The sequence below is a fragment of the Vidua macroura genome, chromosome 17 (genome assembly GCF_024509145.1).
Source record: "Vidua macroura isolate BioBank_ID:100142 chromosome 17, ASM2450914v1, whole genome shotgun sequence".
Taxonomy (NCBI): Eukaryota; Metazoa; Chordata; class Aves; order Passeriformes; family Viduidae; genus Vidua; species Vidua macroura.
The window spans coordinates 8,478,185-8,496,392 of NC_071587.1; the positions used below are offsets into that span (position 1 = coordinate 8,478,185).

Here is an 18,208-nt window from a genome sequence, read left to right on the forward strand (position 1 = left end):
GATCAGCGCCAATTAACGAGCCCGGTGGGAGGCTGGGGCGGGGAACGGAGCTCGGGAGTCGTACAGAGCAGGGCAGGGAATTCCCCGGTGCCCGGTGCCGCCCGGTGTGTCGGGCCGTGCCCGCTGTCCCGATGCCCGGTGCCGCCCGGTGCGTCGGGCCGTGCCCGCTGTCCCGGTGCCGCCCGGTGCGTCGGGCCGTGCCCGCTGTCCCGGTGCCCGGTGCCGCCCGGTGCGTCGGGCCGTGCCCGCTGTCCCGGTGCCCCGTGCCGGTGCTGCCCCCTGCCCTCCGGCCGCGCTCACGGCACCGCCCGGCCCCGCCCGGCCGCGCTGACCCCTCCATGACGTCACCCCCCGTGTCCGGTGCAGGGGGGCAGCGACACACGTGTCACCGTCACCGTGGCGACGCGGCGCTGACGCGCTGTGCCCGCGACCCTCCCCGGAACGGGCGGGCGGCGCGCGCTGAGCGCGTCACCGGGGGCGGCGGCGGCGGCGGCGGCTGGACGGGCCCGGGGCGCCGCCATGGAGAGCGCGAACCAGGGTACGGGCCGGGGGCTGCTCCGGCCATGGGGCGCCCGGCGGCGGGGGGTGCCGGGCGCGGGGGAGCCCGGGGACGGCGGTGCGGGAGCTGCCGCTGCCGTGATGGGGGACGCGGCCCCGGCGGTGGGGGAGCGGCCCCGGGGGTCTCTCCTTGGCGCCGCTTCCCTCGCCGGGCCCCGTCCCCACGCACGGTGCCGGGCGCAGGAGCTGTAAGGCCGCGGAATGCCCGGTGCTGCTGCCGGTTCCGATGGATGCCCGTGGAGGAAACTCCGGCGGAGGTTTCTGTTCCCGTCCCCGGCGCAGCCCCTTCCCGCAGCTCTGCCGCCCGCCCTGCTTTGCATAACGCGCCTCGCCTGCCGCTTGCTTATTCCGTGCCCTCTGCTCCTTGTCTGCGACAGATATCAACCTTAACTCTCCCAACAAAGGTCTGCTGGCGGATGCCATGACAGATGTTCCCGTGGATAACGCGGCCCGCGGCGCTGCGCCCGAGGGATTGACTCTGGCCGAGGAGGAGGAGCTGCGAGCCGAGCTCGCCAAGGTAAGGGGGGCTGGCTTGTGCCCCGGTTGTGTTCTGCTGGGAAGGAACAAACAGGAGCCACAGGGGCAGGACTGGGCGTTTTGTTGGTGGGGTTTGTTGTTTTTTTTTTTTTTGTTTTTTGTTTTTTTTTTTTTTTTTTTTTTTGTTTTTAATTTTGCAGTGTTACCTTTGGGTCTCTGAGGTAATTGTTAAAATGCACAAAGCTGGCAGATACTTCAAACGCTGTGGTGTGTTGTTTGCTCTTTCCCAGAACAGCCTAATTTAGAGCTCTGAGGAAATAAGTGGCTTTTGATGCCATGAGCTCAGTGTAGGATTTTAGTTCCATGTGAAGCCAGAAAACACTTCAGGCAAATATTAAGCAAAAGAAAGCCATTTTTCCTTAGGAAACTGAAACATTTGAGCACATAATGAGCTTTTCTTCCTACCTTTTTCTCTTAAATATTTATTACACTTTACAGGCAACTGGTTTTGGTGCCTATATGCTTTCAAAGAGCTGAGGGTTTGCAATGTAACATCCTAAAGTTTGAGCATCTTTTGGGGTTTAAAGGTCAGGTTATCATTTCTGTCTGAAACATGGCTGAAGATAATTGCAGCTCTTTCTCCGTGGTCCTTTCCTTCATGTGAGAATCTTGTGGTGGTTCTTTGACTTGCAGGTTGTGGCAGGGGAGGACTTTGCTGCTCTGGGTGCTCATGCAGGGCTTGCTGAGCTGCAGCTAAAGGTAGAAATGAATCCACTCTACCTGGAAACAGCTCCAGAGTGCTTTGAAAGTGTTGTAAGAAAGATCTCTGAGGAAAAACTCTTTGCTTTAAAGACATCAGAGGAAAAGAAACATAAGATAAAATCTTAGTTAATAAGGTTTGGTGACTGAATGGTGTTTACTGTTGAAATTACAATACAAGGAATGGGTTCTGTTCATCTCAGTGTTATTAGGTCACCAGTCCAGTGACTTGTATAGAGGTGAAGTCTGAGTGGCCTTCCATTCCAACTCAGTTCATGTTGAGTTGAATAATTCATCTGATGTTCTTCCCAGTTTTTAAAATTAATGTTAATGAAATGTTGCTAGTTTCAATGGATGTAAAAATCTGTTTAAATTTATGGTTTCTAACTAAACTGTGATTTGAGACAAACCTCTGCCTTTCTCTAAGGTTGAAGAAGAAATTGGTACTCTCAGACAAGTTCTGGCTGCCAAAGAGAGGCACTGTGGAGAGCTGAAGAGGAAGCTGGGTCTGACTCCCTTGGATGGGTTAAAGCAAAACCTGTCCAAAAGCTGGCACGATGTCCAAGTCTCCAACGCGTAAGTGTTGCCTGTGACACACCTGTGCTTAACTAGGGCTCTGTGTGACACTTCCCAGCAGGGTATTCCAGAGCTCTTTTGAGTGGCGGGAGGTTTCTCTTCTGATGGGTTTATGGAGTAAAAGACACCTTAAAAACATCCTTTTTATGTCTGCATAAGCTGGATTTCCATATCGGTGGTCAGGATAAATTGTTGCTGGCTGCTCTTTCCCATGGTGTTAGAGATCTGGATCACACTTACTGGTTCAGTTTTCCCATTTCTGCTCGTTCTTTGAGGCACAGGCAGCTGCTGCCTTGTTCTGAACTCAGGCTCAAAGAGAAGTGCAAGCAGTTTCACAGCTTGTGCCCGTTCAGAAGCATTCCTTGAGTCATATAGCTTGAATTAAAAGCCTGCACTTCCTAGGAAAAAAGTCTGTGATATTGGTGTGCTTCGCCAGAATCATCTTGTCCTAAATATGTGAAGTGGGACTGTTCCTGAGCAGGCATTAAGGGTATGGTCCCTGCTGTGCTTGACAGTGTCAAAAGGAGGGTCCCTGAGGTAAGTTTGTCCCTGCACTGGGTGTCAGGGACTCTGGGTGCCCATGGACATCATTCAGGCTAAAGTCTCCTGTAACTTAACTGGGGTTTGGAGTTAATGACAGTGATAAGGCAGAGCAGATTGTTGAGCTGTTCATCTTGCTGTTTATTCTTTCCTTTTCCTCATCTTCCCTCCTCTGTCCCTGCCCCATTTCTGTTATTCCTTTGTCACTGGAATCTGTGTCATTGTCTTCTGAAAAATGAATATTAAAGTTATATTCATTAACACTTTCTGTTTCTAGTTATGTGAAAACATCTGAGAAACTTGGAGAGTGGAATGACAAAGTGACACAATCTGACTTGTGAGTGCCTCGGGCTCCTCAGCGTCACCTCCTTGTTCCTTGCTGCCTTCCCTGATTTGTGCTGCTCCTTGTTCTCCCAGGCATCAGGGCTTGCTTGGGAGCTGGAGGCAGGGTGAAGCAGGATTGCTACTTCCATCATGCCTGGCTTCCAGCTAGAAACATCCCTCAGTTGCAGAGGAGATGAGTAAATGTTACTGCCATCATCTCTGTCATGGTCTTGCAATTGCAGAAGAAAAATTCCAATCAGTTACCAGACCACATTTTGTATGAAAAAAAAAAAAAGGAGGGGACAAAAGTTTGACCAAAATTTTCCTTCAGTTGGTAATTGGTAGGTTAGTCTGTTGTTTCAGGCTTCTTATTAGTGAACTCTACCTTTACTGTGAAACTATTTCTCATCATGAATGTGGTAGGAATCAGTTTGACTGCTGCTTTTCTGTATGGCCAATTGGGAGAGAAGTGGCTGGAGGTGCTTCCCCGTAGCTGGAATTAGGGGCTGTGCAATTGCCAGTGTGTTCATGAGATTCTGAATCTGCTGCATTGGTGTGTGACCCTTTTCCCAGTGTCAGCACTAGAAATCCATGAATTTTAATCTTTGCTGTGTATCCAAGCAGGTGCCAAATGCAGACAAAGAGCATCTGGCTACTTTTGCTTCTGGAATAAATTCTTTAATTATATTAGAGCTCCACTGATATTAGGCACGAATCATTGATTCCTGCTGCACAGCTGAACTTAAGGAGCCATTGTGTGCTTTTTGTGCTGAAGTTTCTCTCCCTTTGTCTTGTGTTGAAGGAGATTATTTAGCTAAGAGGAAAATGTGAATTGGGAGTATCACATCATTAGGCAAGGTGGCACTGACCTAATTGGGGCAAGTGAATTCTGGGTGATAAGTCCCCTCCTTTGAGCACCTCTGTGTTCTGTCTGAGGTGGGAGCAGCCACCTTCTGTAGTGTGTGTGTTCTGTACCTGCAGAGTTAGTTGTCACAGCCCTTAAGGTACTGTTCTTGTATAGAGAAACATGATTTTTAAAGATCAGAAAAACAAAATTTAATTGTTTGTCTGGTTCCTGCCATATTGGTAAAATACATCTTTGGGTGTGGCAGTTTGATTTTTTTTGGCCTTAAGATCTGTTCACTGCTCTGTGCTTTTAATACAGACCAGCAACAGAACATGTAGGAAGGGAGCAGAAGATGCAAAGTTTTTCATTTCCTGACAGCTTTTAAACTGCAGGCTTTGTTTCTTTGTGCTCAGTGTTTGAACATGCTTAAACAAAAGAAAGCGTGGCTTGGGTGTCTCCCTGCCTCTCAAACAGTTCTTTTCCTTCTGGCTGCACCAGAGAGGCTGAAGCTGTTGTCAGAGAAATAAAGCCTCTGATACTGTAAGTGTAAAGAGTCACTAATAATGTGGAAAGTGTCAGAAGAAGCATCTGTAGTGAATCTTGGAGCTGTCTCTAACCTCAGTTGTGTTTGTAGATATCTTTCAGCCAGCAGCACACTGGAGGACTGGAATGAAAAATTAACTCAATCAGAAGCGTGAGTGTCTTAACCTTCAGCCTTAACAAATGCTTTCCTCTGCCAGTCTGCTGCCACTAACTGTGCTGTGCCTCTGCTGTCAGTCCTCTGCTTTCACCAGATCTACCTGGACATTTATCTTTCCTAGCTTTTAACTTTTTTAACCCAATAAATGCCTCTGCTGGGAGAGGGAGCTTTTCCTCTGGCCATTTTCCAAGTGATGCTCTATAAATGCCTGCCTGGTGTCAGGAACTGGCTGAAACCCCTGGGTAGCTGAGACCCGTGTGCCACACGTTACACCTTCAGCTGAGAAGCTGTGGAATAGCCAGACTGACTTTCTTGTTACCCCAACATGCTCTGCAAGGGGCAGGAGCTTTGCTTTCTACTGTGGTACCTGATGAGAATAGAGCTGTAGTGTCCAGGGCAGCTTCCTGTCATGTTGGGGCCACAAATAGACTCAAACAGCTAAAACCTCACAGCTGTTCTACTCCAGTTGTTGAATGTAAATCTCTCTTAGACGTGCTCTTACTAAATGCCTGAAATTAAATTCTCATCTGGACTAAGTTATGGAGGAATATTATGGAAGTTGGCCTTTGTCCTTCTTGTATGTATGTAGGGCAGTCCCTTACAGTGCTGGAGTGGGTGCAGGTAGGTTTTGTCATTCTTTTCTGAGCTGATTTAAAATGGGGAGGTAGGTCTTAGATGTGAGCCAGCTTTTCCTGTTCTCTGGAGTGGGTATAAAATGCAGTCCTTGGAGCTGGCTGGTTATCAGCAGCATGTGTGAATGCACGGTTTTCTTCCTAACACGGGTGAAAGAGGAGCAGAGATAAAGTGTAGGAGTAGCAGAAAAAAACTTTGAAGTATGCAGGTCTACTTTCAACTGTGTTTTCTAGATTAAGAAGCTGTAAACTGTCACCATTTCACTTGCCAAGTAGAACGACCTTGGTTTTTGTGCTTGCTGACTGTGGCTGACTCCAGCGGAGTTCAGAGTCCCTCCCTGGGTGTGCCTGCTAGAGTAGAAAACTTCTGGTTATATCTGTTTCCTTGTACTTCATAAGCACCAGAAGTGTGGCGGAAATGTGCTTTTGTGGAGCACTTAGGGCCTGAAGAGCTGTGGCACCTTAGCTTTCCTGCTTGCTTTGGCACTGGACAGAGTGACAATTGGTGCTGGCAAGGTAGAGACTGAAACAGGGACGTGAGGGGATTGAAAGATTCCAGTAACATTTTCAGAAATCAGAGTTTCTACTTCTTCAAAGTTTAGTGAGTGCAAAAAGGCAAGTTCAAGAAGTGTAAGGGTGAGGTTTTATTCATATGTTTTGAGGTTTTTTATGCAAATAAATTGTCTTTCCTGTTTCAATGCTGCTCTGCTCTGTAACTAACAAGGCTCTTGAGTGAACTGGGAATGGACCTGACTCCTGACCTTATGGTGCTTTTGTGTGCTGTGGAATTTCCTGGTGTTTGCCATTCCTGGCCACAGACTTTCCCTCTGCAAGCAGTACATAAACAGGCAAAACCCACCCCAGTCTGTTCCTAGATCCAGTTTCACTGTAACCAGAATGTGAGGTGACTTAACACAGTTTGTGTCTTTAGCCAGACAGCTCAAATGGTGATTGCTGGATGAAAGCAAGTGAGAGGAAGCTGGTGTTAGTGGATAAAGGAGGATTTGAGGGTGCAGATTTCACTCCTTCCTGTCAGGGTTTATAGGAGAGGAGTACAGTGAAATGTTTGAATACCACAGGATGAAAAGCACAGGGCAGAGATCATCTCTGCAGCTTCTGCTGCAGCCAATTGCTTGTGAGTAAAGTGGGGTATTAGCCAGAGCTTATATTTATTACTCCCAGATTTGGAGTATTCCATTGTGCTTTGTGCTGGGGCTAAGGGAAGAAAGTGAGTGCTTGTGAATTTACATCCGTGGAAAACCAGGCTGTGGCACTTGCAGGAGAAGAGTTGCAACTTCTAGGTCAGGGCTGTGTGTAGTTAAGTTGCATTAAAGCCTTGTATAAGCTGATCCTTTGCTGTCACAGCTGCAGCTGCACATGTGTGTCTTGGTGGCAGTTCTGGGTTACAGAGCTGCTCATCTCCCTGTGCTTCCCTGGCTCTGCCTCCTGCCTGGCAGCAGAGAGGTGTGTACGTGTGTGTGGGAGCTGTGGGTGGATGCAGGACTAGGCTGGCCATCTGATCCAGCTGCTCCTTTTTTGTGCTTCCAAGTTTACATTTAATCCAGATTGTTGCCTTGATCTAGATTGCTGTGCCAGCACAAGCAGTTGTGCTGGAGGAAGGAGCACACTCAGGCAGAAGCAGCAGCACCCAAGTGCATGTTCTTTGGTTATATTAAAAATTCTACTGTCAGGTGTGGAAAATACAATTAGAAAATCTCTGGCCTGCTGGAGCTGGGCATAATACCTAGAATTTTGCAGTATGAATGGCATGATGGTGTCTTTTTGAGGCTGTAAACCATTCCTCAGTGCTGGGCTCTGAGTGCCAAGCAGACCTAGAGTCAGCACTGCATACTTTGGTGAGCACGAGGTTTTTGATATTTGTTAGGCAGCTGTAAATCAAATCCCATGACAGGGCTCAGCCAGGGAGGAGCCTGGCTGCTGAAGGCAGGGCTTGAGATCCTCCTCAAACACAGTGGTTGCAATAGGAAGGCAATCCTTGTATGACACCAAGCAGCCTTGGTGCTGATCAGTTCACTCCTAAATTGTGCTGAGGTGCTGAAAATTGTGCTGTGCAGAGGCAATGTTGAGGCCTTGCTGTTGGGGTAGGCTCAGGTTCTTCTGGAGCTGTTGACTTCAAGAAGAATTGGTCTGAAAAATGGAGGTTATAGGAATTATAGGAGGTATAGGAATTCTCTCTGAGAAGCAGGAAAAAGGAAGGAAAAGCTGATGCAGTTTTGCCCTGTTCTGCCTGAGTCTCGTGGATATTTGTGATTCAGAAATACTTGGCTGTGGTATTAAAAAAAAAAACAGCAAACAAACATGTTGTAATTGGAATTGCTCAAATCCAGTTCTGGTGCTGTGGTGCTGTCCATGCACTTCTGCCTGGAGAGAAGGAGGTGTGAGTAAGTCATCTGTCACCGTGGTGTTTGTAGCCAGGGCAGCTCAGGCATGACAGAACATTAGGCTGTTTATAATGCCCTTCTCCTAAATGTCCTCATCAGGCAAAAAAAAAAAAAAAAATCTCAAGCTGAAATATTTGAAATAAGAAAAGTTTAAAATGTTTAACTTGTTTTCCAGCCTGAGTCTTTTCTTTGTAGTCTGAAGAATGACATAAATCTAGATGTTAATCATCAACTGTAGAATAGTTTAGAGAGAATGAATTAATGAAAGTGACACAAAGATTCTTTGTTCCTGAGATTAGTCTCATCTGGAGGAAACAAAGGTTCCCGAGTGTCTCCAGCTCAGGTATAAACTCAAATAATCAACTGACAAATAAAAGCTGTTAGACTTTTTACCTATTGTGGTTAATGGTAACTGATAGGAAACTTCTCTACTAATTTATTTCTAAACTGCTGCTGTAGAGCTAATGCTGATTCCTGCATTTCTTTTCTGTATGGTGATGATGGTCTTGCTTCTTGCCTCTTTCCTCCAAAACATAACTCCACAACAAGTGCTATGGCTTCCTCAAGGCTGAAAGGATAGTATGGAATAGATTTGTTTCCTCCAGGACATGAAAAGATGGTTGCAGAGCAATTAGGCTACAGTGCTGAGGTATTAGAGCTTCCATGTGAAAAATTGGTTTTGCTTTGGTTTTTAGCAAATATTTGTTAGATTTAAGAATATATGGTCAAAAGTATGAGGTGAGCATATGGAAAAATTAATCCTACACTTGCTGCTTTTGTAAAACTTCAAGTATTTGAACATATGCAAATCTGGAAGTGGCTCTTTCAGTGAAGTCAGTGCAGCTCACTAACCCAGCTTCTTTCCTTTAATGTGGGGTCCTTTTTCAAAATGGGGGGGACACTTTTGGATCCAACTTGTTAGTTTAATTTATGATTTTTTTTCCACATAGTTATAAGAAGACCCAGGAAACCCTTTCCCAGGCAGGACAGAGAACTTCAGCAGCCCTTTCCAATGTAGGTTCTGTTATCAGCAGGAAGCTTGGTGACATGAGGTAAGATTTCTGCTTTGCACTCCGGGGCTTTGATCTTGGTTTCAAACAGGAATGGGACTTTAGACAATAACTAGGCTTTCTTCCATTTTTCTGCTTAGTTGGCAGCACGTTGCTGTTGATGGACTGCCACCTTCTGTGTGGCCCTGTGCATTGTAGTTTAGGACAGACTGAACTCTTATTGAAGGCTTACTGAGGGGATAAGCCTGTTCTAAGGCATTTAAGTTTGGTTTAGGAGAGCCGACCAAACATTTTTTTAGCAGCTTTTCCCCTTTTACCATCATGTGCATTCACTGCAGCTTTTATATCATATGTAAGAAAATAGAATTAAAATTTCCCTTTTCCATTTCTTACTGGATTATGGAGGTGTGTTTTCTGCTTTGGATTAGAGAAGGGTCATCCCTCCTGTGCTCTGTTATGATTAAAAACAAAAAGGGAAAAGTCTGTTTGCTGCATTCCATGTGGTTTCAAGCCCTGGGTGTTGACATTCCATGAGAAGGGCAGCATGTCTTCCAGGCACAGTTATGTCATGTTGGTTGGAAAATATCAATTGATTCAGAAGATTATGACAACATGAAAATTTTTTTCTGTGGTTGGGCTTATCTCCATTCCTTAAGTAGATGACCACTGAAATAATTACAAATTTCAACCTCTCCAAACTGGCAAGAGGGACAGGCTCTCCTGGCTGAGGTTCTTGCTCTGTGAGATTCTCAGCTGTACAAAGCCCAAGGTTAAAATTGGTGATTTACCTGCTCCTCAGGTAAACTTAAAGCTAAAGATTAAAGATTTAAGCTAAAGATTTCTACAGAATTTTAAGCTAAAGATTTCTTCTCCACTGATGGTAACATCCACATTTTCCATGCAGATTCTGTTGACCGCGTTTTTCTTGGATTTGAAAGAAACCTAAACACCCTGTCTAGGTTACTAAGGAGGAAATTTTAGAGCTTGTATTTAACATGTATCTCAGACCTTGGATTGAATGGGTAGCTGTCATTCTTTGTAGGGAATTTCCTATTCCACTGTGGCTGGGAGTATCCGAGTGGTAAGAACTTGTTGGCCTCTGATCACATAGTACTGATTTATTCTGGTTCTGTCCTCAGTGAGTTAGTTACTGTGTTCCTGGAGGGTATTTTTTGGTGTTTTCAGAAGCTCACATCACTGAATTTGGCAGAGGACTAGCTGGCTTCCTACCCTTTCCAGCATTCAAGTTGTAACTTTTCTTGCCTGGAAACTCCCTAGTCTGATGGAAAAAGAGACTTTCATTTAATCACAGCAGAAACTGGCACAAGATGTGATGGAAACACATTTTGCCAAACTGATAAATGAACCTGGGGTCTGGTTTCTGCAGTCTGGCTGGGCTATTGCAGCAAAGGAATGGAAACTGTGCTTTTTTTGGGACCACACGGGGAACTCCTGAACTGGGGTTGCCACAGGCAGAAGCTGTTTTGACAGGCTTGGTCCTGCCTGTTGTTTTTGAGCTGGGAGAATGCAGGTCATGCAGCTGTGCCATCCCAGGAGCAGGTGATGGAGGGAGGGGATACTGGGGTGCTTTCCTGATGGCAGAGCTGGCCTGGCACAGTCACTGTCACAGCTGGCCACATAATCAGCTGGCCCAGGCACGAGCCAGGCCTTTGCAGCAATGTTTTTTCTCAGCTTCAATATCTGCATTCCTTTTTATAGCTAATACCTTGGGTGAGGTGTTATGAAATACAGGCAGCTTCTGTTTCATCATTTGGGATTCCCTGCCAAAGTTATTTCAGCAGGATTTGTATATGTGGCCCTGTGGGGGAACACAGTAATGATTTTTTTTTAAGACTTTTAGTTTTTCTCTGCATATATAAACAGACTTCTATCTCCTGTGCTGCATCCAAGTCTTCCTGTTTCTGATACTGGAGAAGGTTTAACTCTGAGCATAAGGTTTTGCAGGAGCTGTCCCACTTTTCACCCGTGCCAGGTGAACTCTGGTGTTCTGACATGTGATCAGAGCTGACGAGGAGTGAAGTCTGTTGTATTGCTGTGATCACTGCTCTGAACCAGTGGGATGATCTCTGTTCCCAGAGAATCTCTCTTACAGGCCTTGTAGCCTACACTGACCTCCATTACTGTACTCTGGTTTTTTCCTTCTTACACTACAAGTTCACTTGTAAAGCGAGTTTATTTTCCAGCACTGGAGGTGTTGAGATAACAGAGGGGATTTCCTTGTTTAGTCAGCCTTCACCGGTTGATAAATGCAAGGAAGACCTGATGAATGGGACAGAGCCTCCAATACACCGAGGGCGTGGGCCTAATTCCATTAAAAATGCTTGGACCAAATTGTTTTTAAATACAAGTAACATGTTAAATCTTTAGACTTGCTGTATTCTGGTCAAAATAATTTTGATGTGTGGATTGTAATCTTGGGAAGTTAATGCTGTAACTGTGTGCTTGCTGCATTAATGCTCTACTGGATTGCTCTGAGGGGAGGAAATGTACTTAGTGGGTGGGATTTTTTCAAATCTTGGCCTGTTATCTCCACCTCAGATGTCTCTGTTATCTCCACCTACAGTTAAAAAGTAAATTGGCTTTTAGACATTCTGTTCCTGCATTTTACTGATGCCAGTAAACTGCAAAATTGGAAGTGTTTTCTTTTTGTTGCTTTGTGGGTTTGTGTCCACCTGTGCACTTCATGGTGTCTGATGAAGTTTGCTGCTTTACATAATGCTACGAGCAAATTCATTATGAAATGTCAGCCTGAATCCAAAGTGTCTGCAGATTCTGGAATTTATGTAAACTTTCAATCCTTATGGAAGGAGGAAAAGGGTTACTGCTAGGTCCATGCCAAGATACTGAGCAAGGAACCAGTGCTCGTGGTATTCTGTATGGAGCAGCATGGTGCATGGATGTGTCATCTGTGTTGTTCTCCTTTAAGCAAGAGTAAGTAGAAAGTTAATTTATTTCACATGCAAAGGCAGCATTTCAAGGCATCTTCCCTGCCAAAAAGAGGTGACTTGGATATATGGGGAAATGAAAGCACAGAGCCCAACATCCTCACTCTGGCTGTCAGGAAAAGCCCTTGTACTCATTGCCAAGTACTTCACATCCAGCTTGCCATGACTGCTTCCTACTGCAGAAGAATTATATTTAAGTGGAATAAAACACTGCTCTGGCAGGAGAAGCTCCTTCAGAGCATCCTGGTAATCTTCCTAATAGAAGTAGGAAACCTCAGTCTGTTGTTTCAGACTGCTGAGATGCTACTGCATTGCAAAATCCCATCTTAAAAATGGGCAACCAAGTTACAGGCTAAACATGATACCTTTAATCTTATCTTTAATAACCTGCAGTGCATTTGTTCTCTGAACTGTGACTTTGAGATTTGCAGGCTTGGCAAGATAAAGTGCAGGTATCCATTGCAGGTTGCCCTTACTCAAGTCCTCACCAGAAGTCTGAGCAATGCTGTCTTTGTATGAGAGACCACAGGGGGAAATGGGGGAAGGAGGTATCTCTACCAATATAACTCGTGCTTGGTAAAACCTTCAGTTAAAAAAAATGCTTAAAAAAACATGTGGATGGGGTTAGGTAAAATGTTTTGGTTTTCTGTTGCACATCTACTCCTTCCCCTCCCCAGCCAGGTTCTAAGTTGATGTAGGTGCTGTTAATGTTCTTTGAGAAACATCTTAGCTTGTCTGGAGTTAATGAAAAGCATTTTTTTGCTTGCTCCTGTGATTTATTTTGAGAGGCTTCCTCCTGGGTAGTTGACTTTGCTGTCCCATGATTCTGTGACCGTGTCCCCGCGTTTGGTGTTTAGCTCTGTGCAAGTTCCTGACCATTCCTTCCTTTTTCTCTCTGCTGCCTGTGGCCTCTCCCAGGGCTCACTCCATCTCACATTCCCTTAGGTAAGATACTCTTCAAGGCTCTAAAAGAGCATTTGTTTCTGTGCCAGGGCCTTGCAGAACTTAAAGGGGAAGATGGTTATTTAAGCCTTGCCTAAACTTTTGACACAGATTGAGAAATCTACCACAAACCAATGCCCTGGGATTGACTTCTGTATCACAGTTGCAGTTAAATACTGGCTGTCCTGTGTCTGGGAAACTAAATTCGGGGCTGCAGCTGTTAAATAAGGGGAGAGAGGGCTGGCTCCTAGCACTTGGGCTGTCCACAGCAGTGGACAGTGTGTGGACAGTGAGTGTTTCAGACCCGGGGTTAGGCTGCTTTTTGCACGGTGTCAAATTGTCGTTAACGTTTTCCTCCTTGTCCCGAATGCTTCCGAGCAGCGGCTACTCCATCCGCCACTCGATAAGTATGCCAGCCATGAGGTAATGTAGCACGTGCCTGTGTCTCCTGAGTGGGGCTGGGGGGAGGACAGCTGCCTCCATCACTGCTGGGGGGTTTGTTCTGACTTGGACAAGCAGCTCCTTTCTCGAGCAGGCCCCTCTCCGAGCATGGATTAACCACGGCCTGCAGTTTGACTATTTAAAGGGTTTTTTAGTATCTCTTAAGGTCATTAGCACCTGTCTTTTTTTGGACTAAGTGAAGTGTTGCACCTGTACCAAAGTCTGGTTGAAGCTTGGAGCTTTCAGAGGTCCCTGAAGGGCAGGATTACAGTTCTGCCACAATGTATGGCACAGCCATTGCTGACACCCAGGTGAATCCTAACGGGAACCCTCTCCTCAGCCTTCCCTCACCGTGCCTTAGCTGGTGATCTCCATGCAGGAGAAATGACTGCCAGGGCTGGAAAGGCCCACAGAACTCTCTCTGTTCATCCTCTTTCCAGATCAGCAGAGGTTGTTTTATGGCTGCAAATCTAAAGCAATTCCTTGGAACAAAAATAACCGAGATGAGGCGAGTCATCTCCCAGCGCTCCCGCAGCCTGGCCCGGGGGAGCAGCTCTATGAGTAATTGCCTGGTCTGGATGCTCAGTACAGAGCACTCCCTGAAATCCTTCACCAGCGAAGCAGCTTGTTGGGCTGTCAAACAACTGACCTGGTTTTTTTTGCTGGAAATATGAAATGCTCTGATTAATTTATTAAGCTGTGATTTTTGTGAGCATTTCCTGATGCAAATGATCACCCCTGTAGAAATAAAACTGCTGATAGGTGCGGGTACACGGCCCTTCCCCTTCTCCCCATGGGATGCGATATAGGAAAATGAAGCCTTTGTTTTAAACCTTTCTCAGCTTTCCCTTTCCATTATTTAAAACAAAATGTTTTTAGTTGGAAGTTTTTTAAAGCTGAGAGCTGTTTTCTTCTTTACTTAAATGTGCCTTGATTCCCCAGTAAACTAGGACTTGTTTCCCTCAACACTTTAGCTTGAGCAATTGAGCAGACTGCACGTGGTATAAATGTTTTCCTCGGAGTTCGGATGTGGTGTTCATGCCTAGTGTGCCTGAGAGATTTGTGCCAAAGGCTGTGAGGAGCTGGAAGTGTTCTGGGTGATGGTGTCACTGCAGGGGAATGGCCACAGAGCCCAGTCACACTGTGCCATTTGATATGGTTAAGAGCTAACATGTCTTGATTTTTTGTTTTTTTCTCCCCTCTTCTTTCTTCAAGGAATTCTGCAACCTTCAAGTCCTTTGAAGATAGAGTTGGGACCATAAAGGTAACAGTCTGCTTTGTCTTGTAAACACAGAGTGTGAAGCCTTGTGCAGAAACTTTAATTTCTGCAATGTTTTTCTTGTAGACTAGTATTCGGGCAAATGGCCTCTCAGATATGTGAAGTCTTGGCTACAGTAGGTGACCTCGACAAGGGGGAATTGACTTGGTATTCCCAGTGCTGCTTTCTTGTTGTCCTCACTCTATTCTCTCCTTCCAGTCCCGAGTGGTGGGCAGCAGGGAAAACAGCACTGACGGCCTCCACTCCCCCTCTGGAGCTGGGGACAAGACTCCACAAGACAACGCTCCCTTCTAGGCCTGGATGTGGCTTTGCACAGCTGTGCACAACTGGAAGAGCCCCCTCCCTCCCAAACCTTCACCACAGCAACAACATGCAAATCCAAGAAGGGGCTGAGAGCCAGTCTGGAGAGATCCATCCTTCATTCATAGACACTGCTGCTGGATCCAAGTCAAATAAAGAGAATGCAAAGTTTTGTACACAAATAATATTTTACACTAAAGTTTGTAGATTAAATGTATCACTGCTGTCCTTTTGGGAGAGCGTGTAAGCTGGAGTTTCCTTAAAGTAGCTCAGAAATGCCACTGCTGTGGATGAAACCAGTTTTCCCTTGTCTGGCATGGCTTGGAGCAGATACATGGCCCTGAGCAGCATGAGGAGGGCAGTAACTGGAGAAGCCAAGTGCATGGGCACCTTAGCTTCAGCTTCTGGCTCTGTTCTCTGTGTGGGCTACTCTGTGAGCTCCCAGGCTTCTCCTGTTACTGTTTTCTCTGGCTCTCATTGGAGCTGTCAGGTAGATGGGGTATACAGTTGGGGTTTTTTCTGGGCTCCTAAAAGGTGAACTTCACTTAGCAGCTGCCTCGTTGTTACACTAATGCTCTAGCTTTAACAAAACTAAGAATCTTTATTTTTAAATGCAATGAACTTTAAAGAAATAAAGCGTAAAAACAAACGAGCAAAAAAAAGCTTTCGCATATTAGGGCAATGCTCCCTTGGACTCTGAAGCTGAACTGCAAGCCTTACATCACTTATGCTTTACTTGTTTATGATTCATTTTCTGTAGAGGAAACTGCAAGGGTTCTAAAGCTGGTTGTTGAGCACTGGAGTTTTGCATCATGCAGTCATAGCAGCATGTTTATAAAGCCAGTTCTTGTGTTAAATTCAGTGGTGCACTCTGTTTCCCGAGTGTATGAAACTTGCTTCTCCCTTCTCAGCTTATCCCTTCATCCTTGGAGGAGGAATTTCTGAAGGCTGGAATATGGATACCATTGGAGGGACTCTGCTCTGCACTCTGAGGGCTCCTCCAGCTGGTACATCTGGCTGTGACTGGATGGGTTTCTCAGTTGAAAGCCCCAGCTCTAATTTTAGTTTACAAAACTGGCAGAGAGTCATGGAGCTCACCCAGTCCCTCCAGGGGCTGGATGTTTTGCTCTTTTGATGTCCAACTTCATTGCTCAGGAGCTGACAAATTCCAAGTTTTCTCCTAGAGGCTTGATCTTATTCTAGGCAAGGTGCCTCCACGTAGAAATACCTAGAGTGAGCAATTCTGTGCCTTAGAGGCGAAATGGGACTTACTCAGGTCTTTAAACTTATGTACATATCTGGGTAGTTTTAGTGGTTTATCACCCCGGAGGGACTGAACTGCCTCTGACCCTTTAGAGAAGCAAGTTTGGCACTGATTTGATGAATATCCATTTCCCCCACCCCTGCTCCCCTCCCTCTGCAGACCTGGGGACGTGGGACGAGATGTTAGTGGGCAGATGTGCTAGGCCATAGGTGGAGTGTAGAGTGTCGTTCACGGGCACTCCTCGTTTGACTGGAACTGTGAGCAACAGAGCCAGTGAAATGGGGACTGCAGGAGCTTGGGTATGGAACGGTTTCTCTTTAAGATAAAGACTGAGGAAATGTGTCAATAAAGAATTCCTTTGGGAGAAAATGGGGTGAATGTCTTTGTCTTGTTTTAAGAGCACTGAAATCTTCTCGAGTGGATGTTATGAACTCGTCAGGTAAATACCAACTGCCTGCAGCAGCCTGAGGCAAAAAGCAAGTGAAATATTCCATCCTATCCCTCTGGTTTATCTGCTGGCTCTGTGGATGTTCTCTCATGAAGGAATGTACTAGATAATATTTACAGTCTGATGTTTCCTTTCCAAGATACTGGACACTGTTCCCAAGCTGTTTTCTCTGGGCTGGGGAGCTGCAAACTCCATGGCTGGTGCTGCAGGTGAATTCCACACTTCCTCATGCCCTTTTCCTGAGCTGGGAGCGTGGGGCTGCAGTCCCAGCAGTAACCTTGGCAGTGGGAGCTGAGGCTGGTGAAATTTCTAATGTGGAAAAGCTGCAGCTGTGGTGCAGCTGGACAGTGTCATACCTGAGGGAGTCAGTCACCTCCATGGAAGCTCTGGCAGTCGAACAGCACGGCACGGGGGAGTCGTGGATGGGTGGCTGGAGCTGGGAGCTGCTGTCTCCAAGTTTAAAAGGGCAGTGCAGAGCAGGCAAATAGAATGTGGAGAGGCCAGCAGAGATCCTCAGTGTGCTGTTTGCAGAGGAAGGATGCCCAGCTAAGCTTGGGACATCTGCTTGGTGATGAGGGTTTGGTTTTGGTTTTGTGGGCTTTGGGTGTTTGTTTTGAAGGTTGGGGGTATTTTTCCCTACATCACTTCATTAGGTAAAACTACATCTCTCCAAGTGGGGCTAAGGACAGACAGGTTGGTGTGAGACCTGATCCTGGAGGAGAGATGCTGCTGGGAACACCCAGGCTGAGGTGAGGGCAGATGGCTCCATCCCACAAAGCAGATAAACAGCAGAATCGAATAGTAAGTAACAGCAAAAAGCAGGAAGGAGCCACTTTTCCCTGCTGGCACCGTGTCCTGACCCTCAGCCAAAACCACAGCAAGTGTTTCTTAAGGAATTTGAGATTTATGGTCTGAGAGGGGTTGCACAACCACTCCAGCAGCTTGTGCTCATCCCAGCCGAGCGGGCAGTGTCCAGAGCCAAGCTGCCAGCCTGGGCCCACTTGCTGCACCCTGTGGGTGCTGGGGTGGGCTCAGCATCTCTTCTTGGGTGCAGACTGTGCAAGATCCTAAGTCAGTGCTGGGGAGCCCCAAAAGTGGCTGGTGTTTTGGACAGAGAAAGGTGCAGGAGCTGGGCTGGGGATGGAGCTGGAAGCAAGGAGATGATGTGGGTGTGTGATTCATGGTGATGACTCTGTTGGCAAATAGGATCCATCATCATTCATTTCTTTAAAACGTGAGTCAGAGGCAGCAGATGGGAAAGGCCATCAGAGCCTCACGGAGAAACCACACAGCAGCAGGGCCATGCTGGAGTGATGGGAGGGATAACTGGAAGCAGTGTTCCTGAGGTCACCACCCCAGCGTCACCTGCTCCAGGATGCACTGGATGGGTGGAAATCGTGTTTTTACCTAACACTGGGAAATAGCCGTGTTTCCCAGGGGGAAAGCCAGGAATGCCAGGAAACTTGAGCAACTGGGAAAAACAGACTCATGAGCTTAAAAACCTCATTTGCCCTAATTGTAAGCACTCGTTTTCATGGAAGGGAACCGGCTCTGCTCTGAGCTCCTGAGGACCCCAAGGGCCGGTGTGGGGCTGGGTGGGGTGGCAGGTGGGGTGACAGGATGGGATTCTCAGAACAGGGGCGGGGGTGAAGGTGCTGCCCAAGCGGACTGGGGGTCGGTGTGCGGGCAGCGGGCTGAGTGACAGTGCCCTAAAGGCAGTGAACCCTCAGGCCTGCAGCACAC

The 18,208-nt window shown here is 46.7% G+C and overlaps 1 protein-coding gene across 11 annotated transcripts; it reads left to right on the forward strand.

Moving 5' to 3' along the window:
* The first annotated feature begins 428 nt into the window (after window positions 1-428).
* TPD52L2 (TPD52 like 2) lies at window positions 429-16,386 on the forward strand. Of its 11 annotated transcripts, XM_053992855.1 has the most exons (12): window positions 429-538; window positions 936-1,075; window positions 2,222-2,370; window positions 3,188-3,247; window positions 4,716-4,775; window positions 8,766-8,867; window positions 9,868-9,906; window positions 12,710-12,736; window positions 13,115-13,156; window positions 14,390-14,438; window positions 14,520-14,568; window positions 14,652-14,742. In XM_053992855.1, exons 1-11 carry the CDS (start codon window positions 520-522, stop codon window positions 14,553-14,555), a joined length of 723 nt encoding a protein of 240 aa, XP_053848830.1. In that variant the 5' UTR covers window positions 429-519; the 3' UTR covers window positions 14,556-14,568; window positions 14,652-14,742. The 11 variants fall into 11 exon arrangements, with proteins under 11 accessions (XP_053848830.1, XP_053848826.1, XP_053848828.1 ...); XM_053992851.1 differs by lacking the exon at window positions 14,520-14,568 and having other exon boundaries at window positions 14,652-16,386; XM_053992852.1 differs by lacking the exon at window positions 14,520-14,568 and having other exon boundaries at window positions 431-538; window positions 963-1,075; window positions 14,652-16,386.
* The last annotated feature ends 1,822 nt before the right edge of the window (window positions 16,387-18,208 follow it).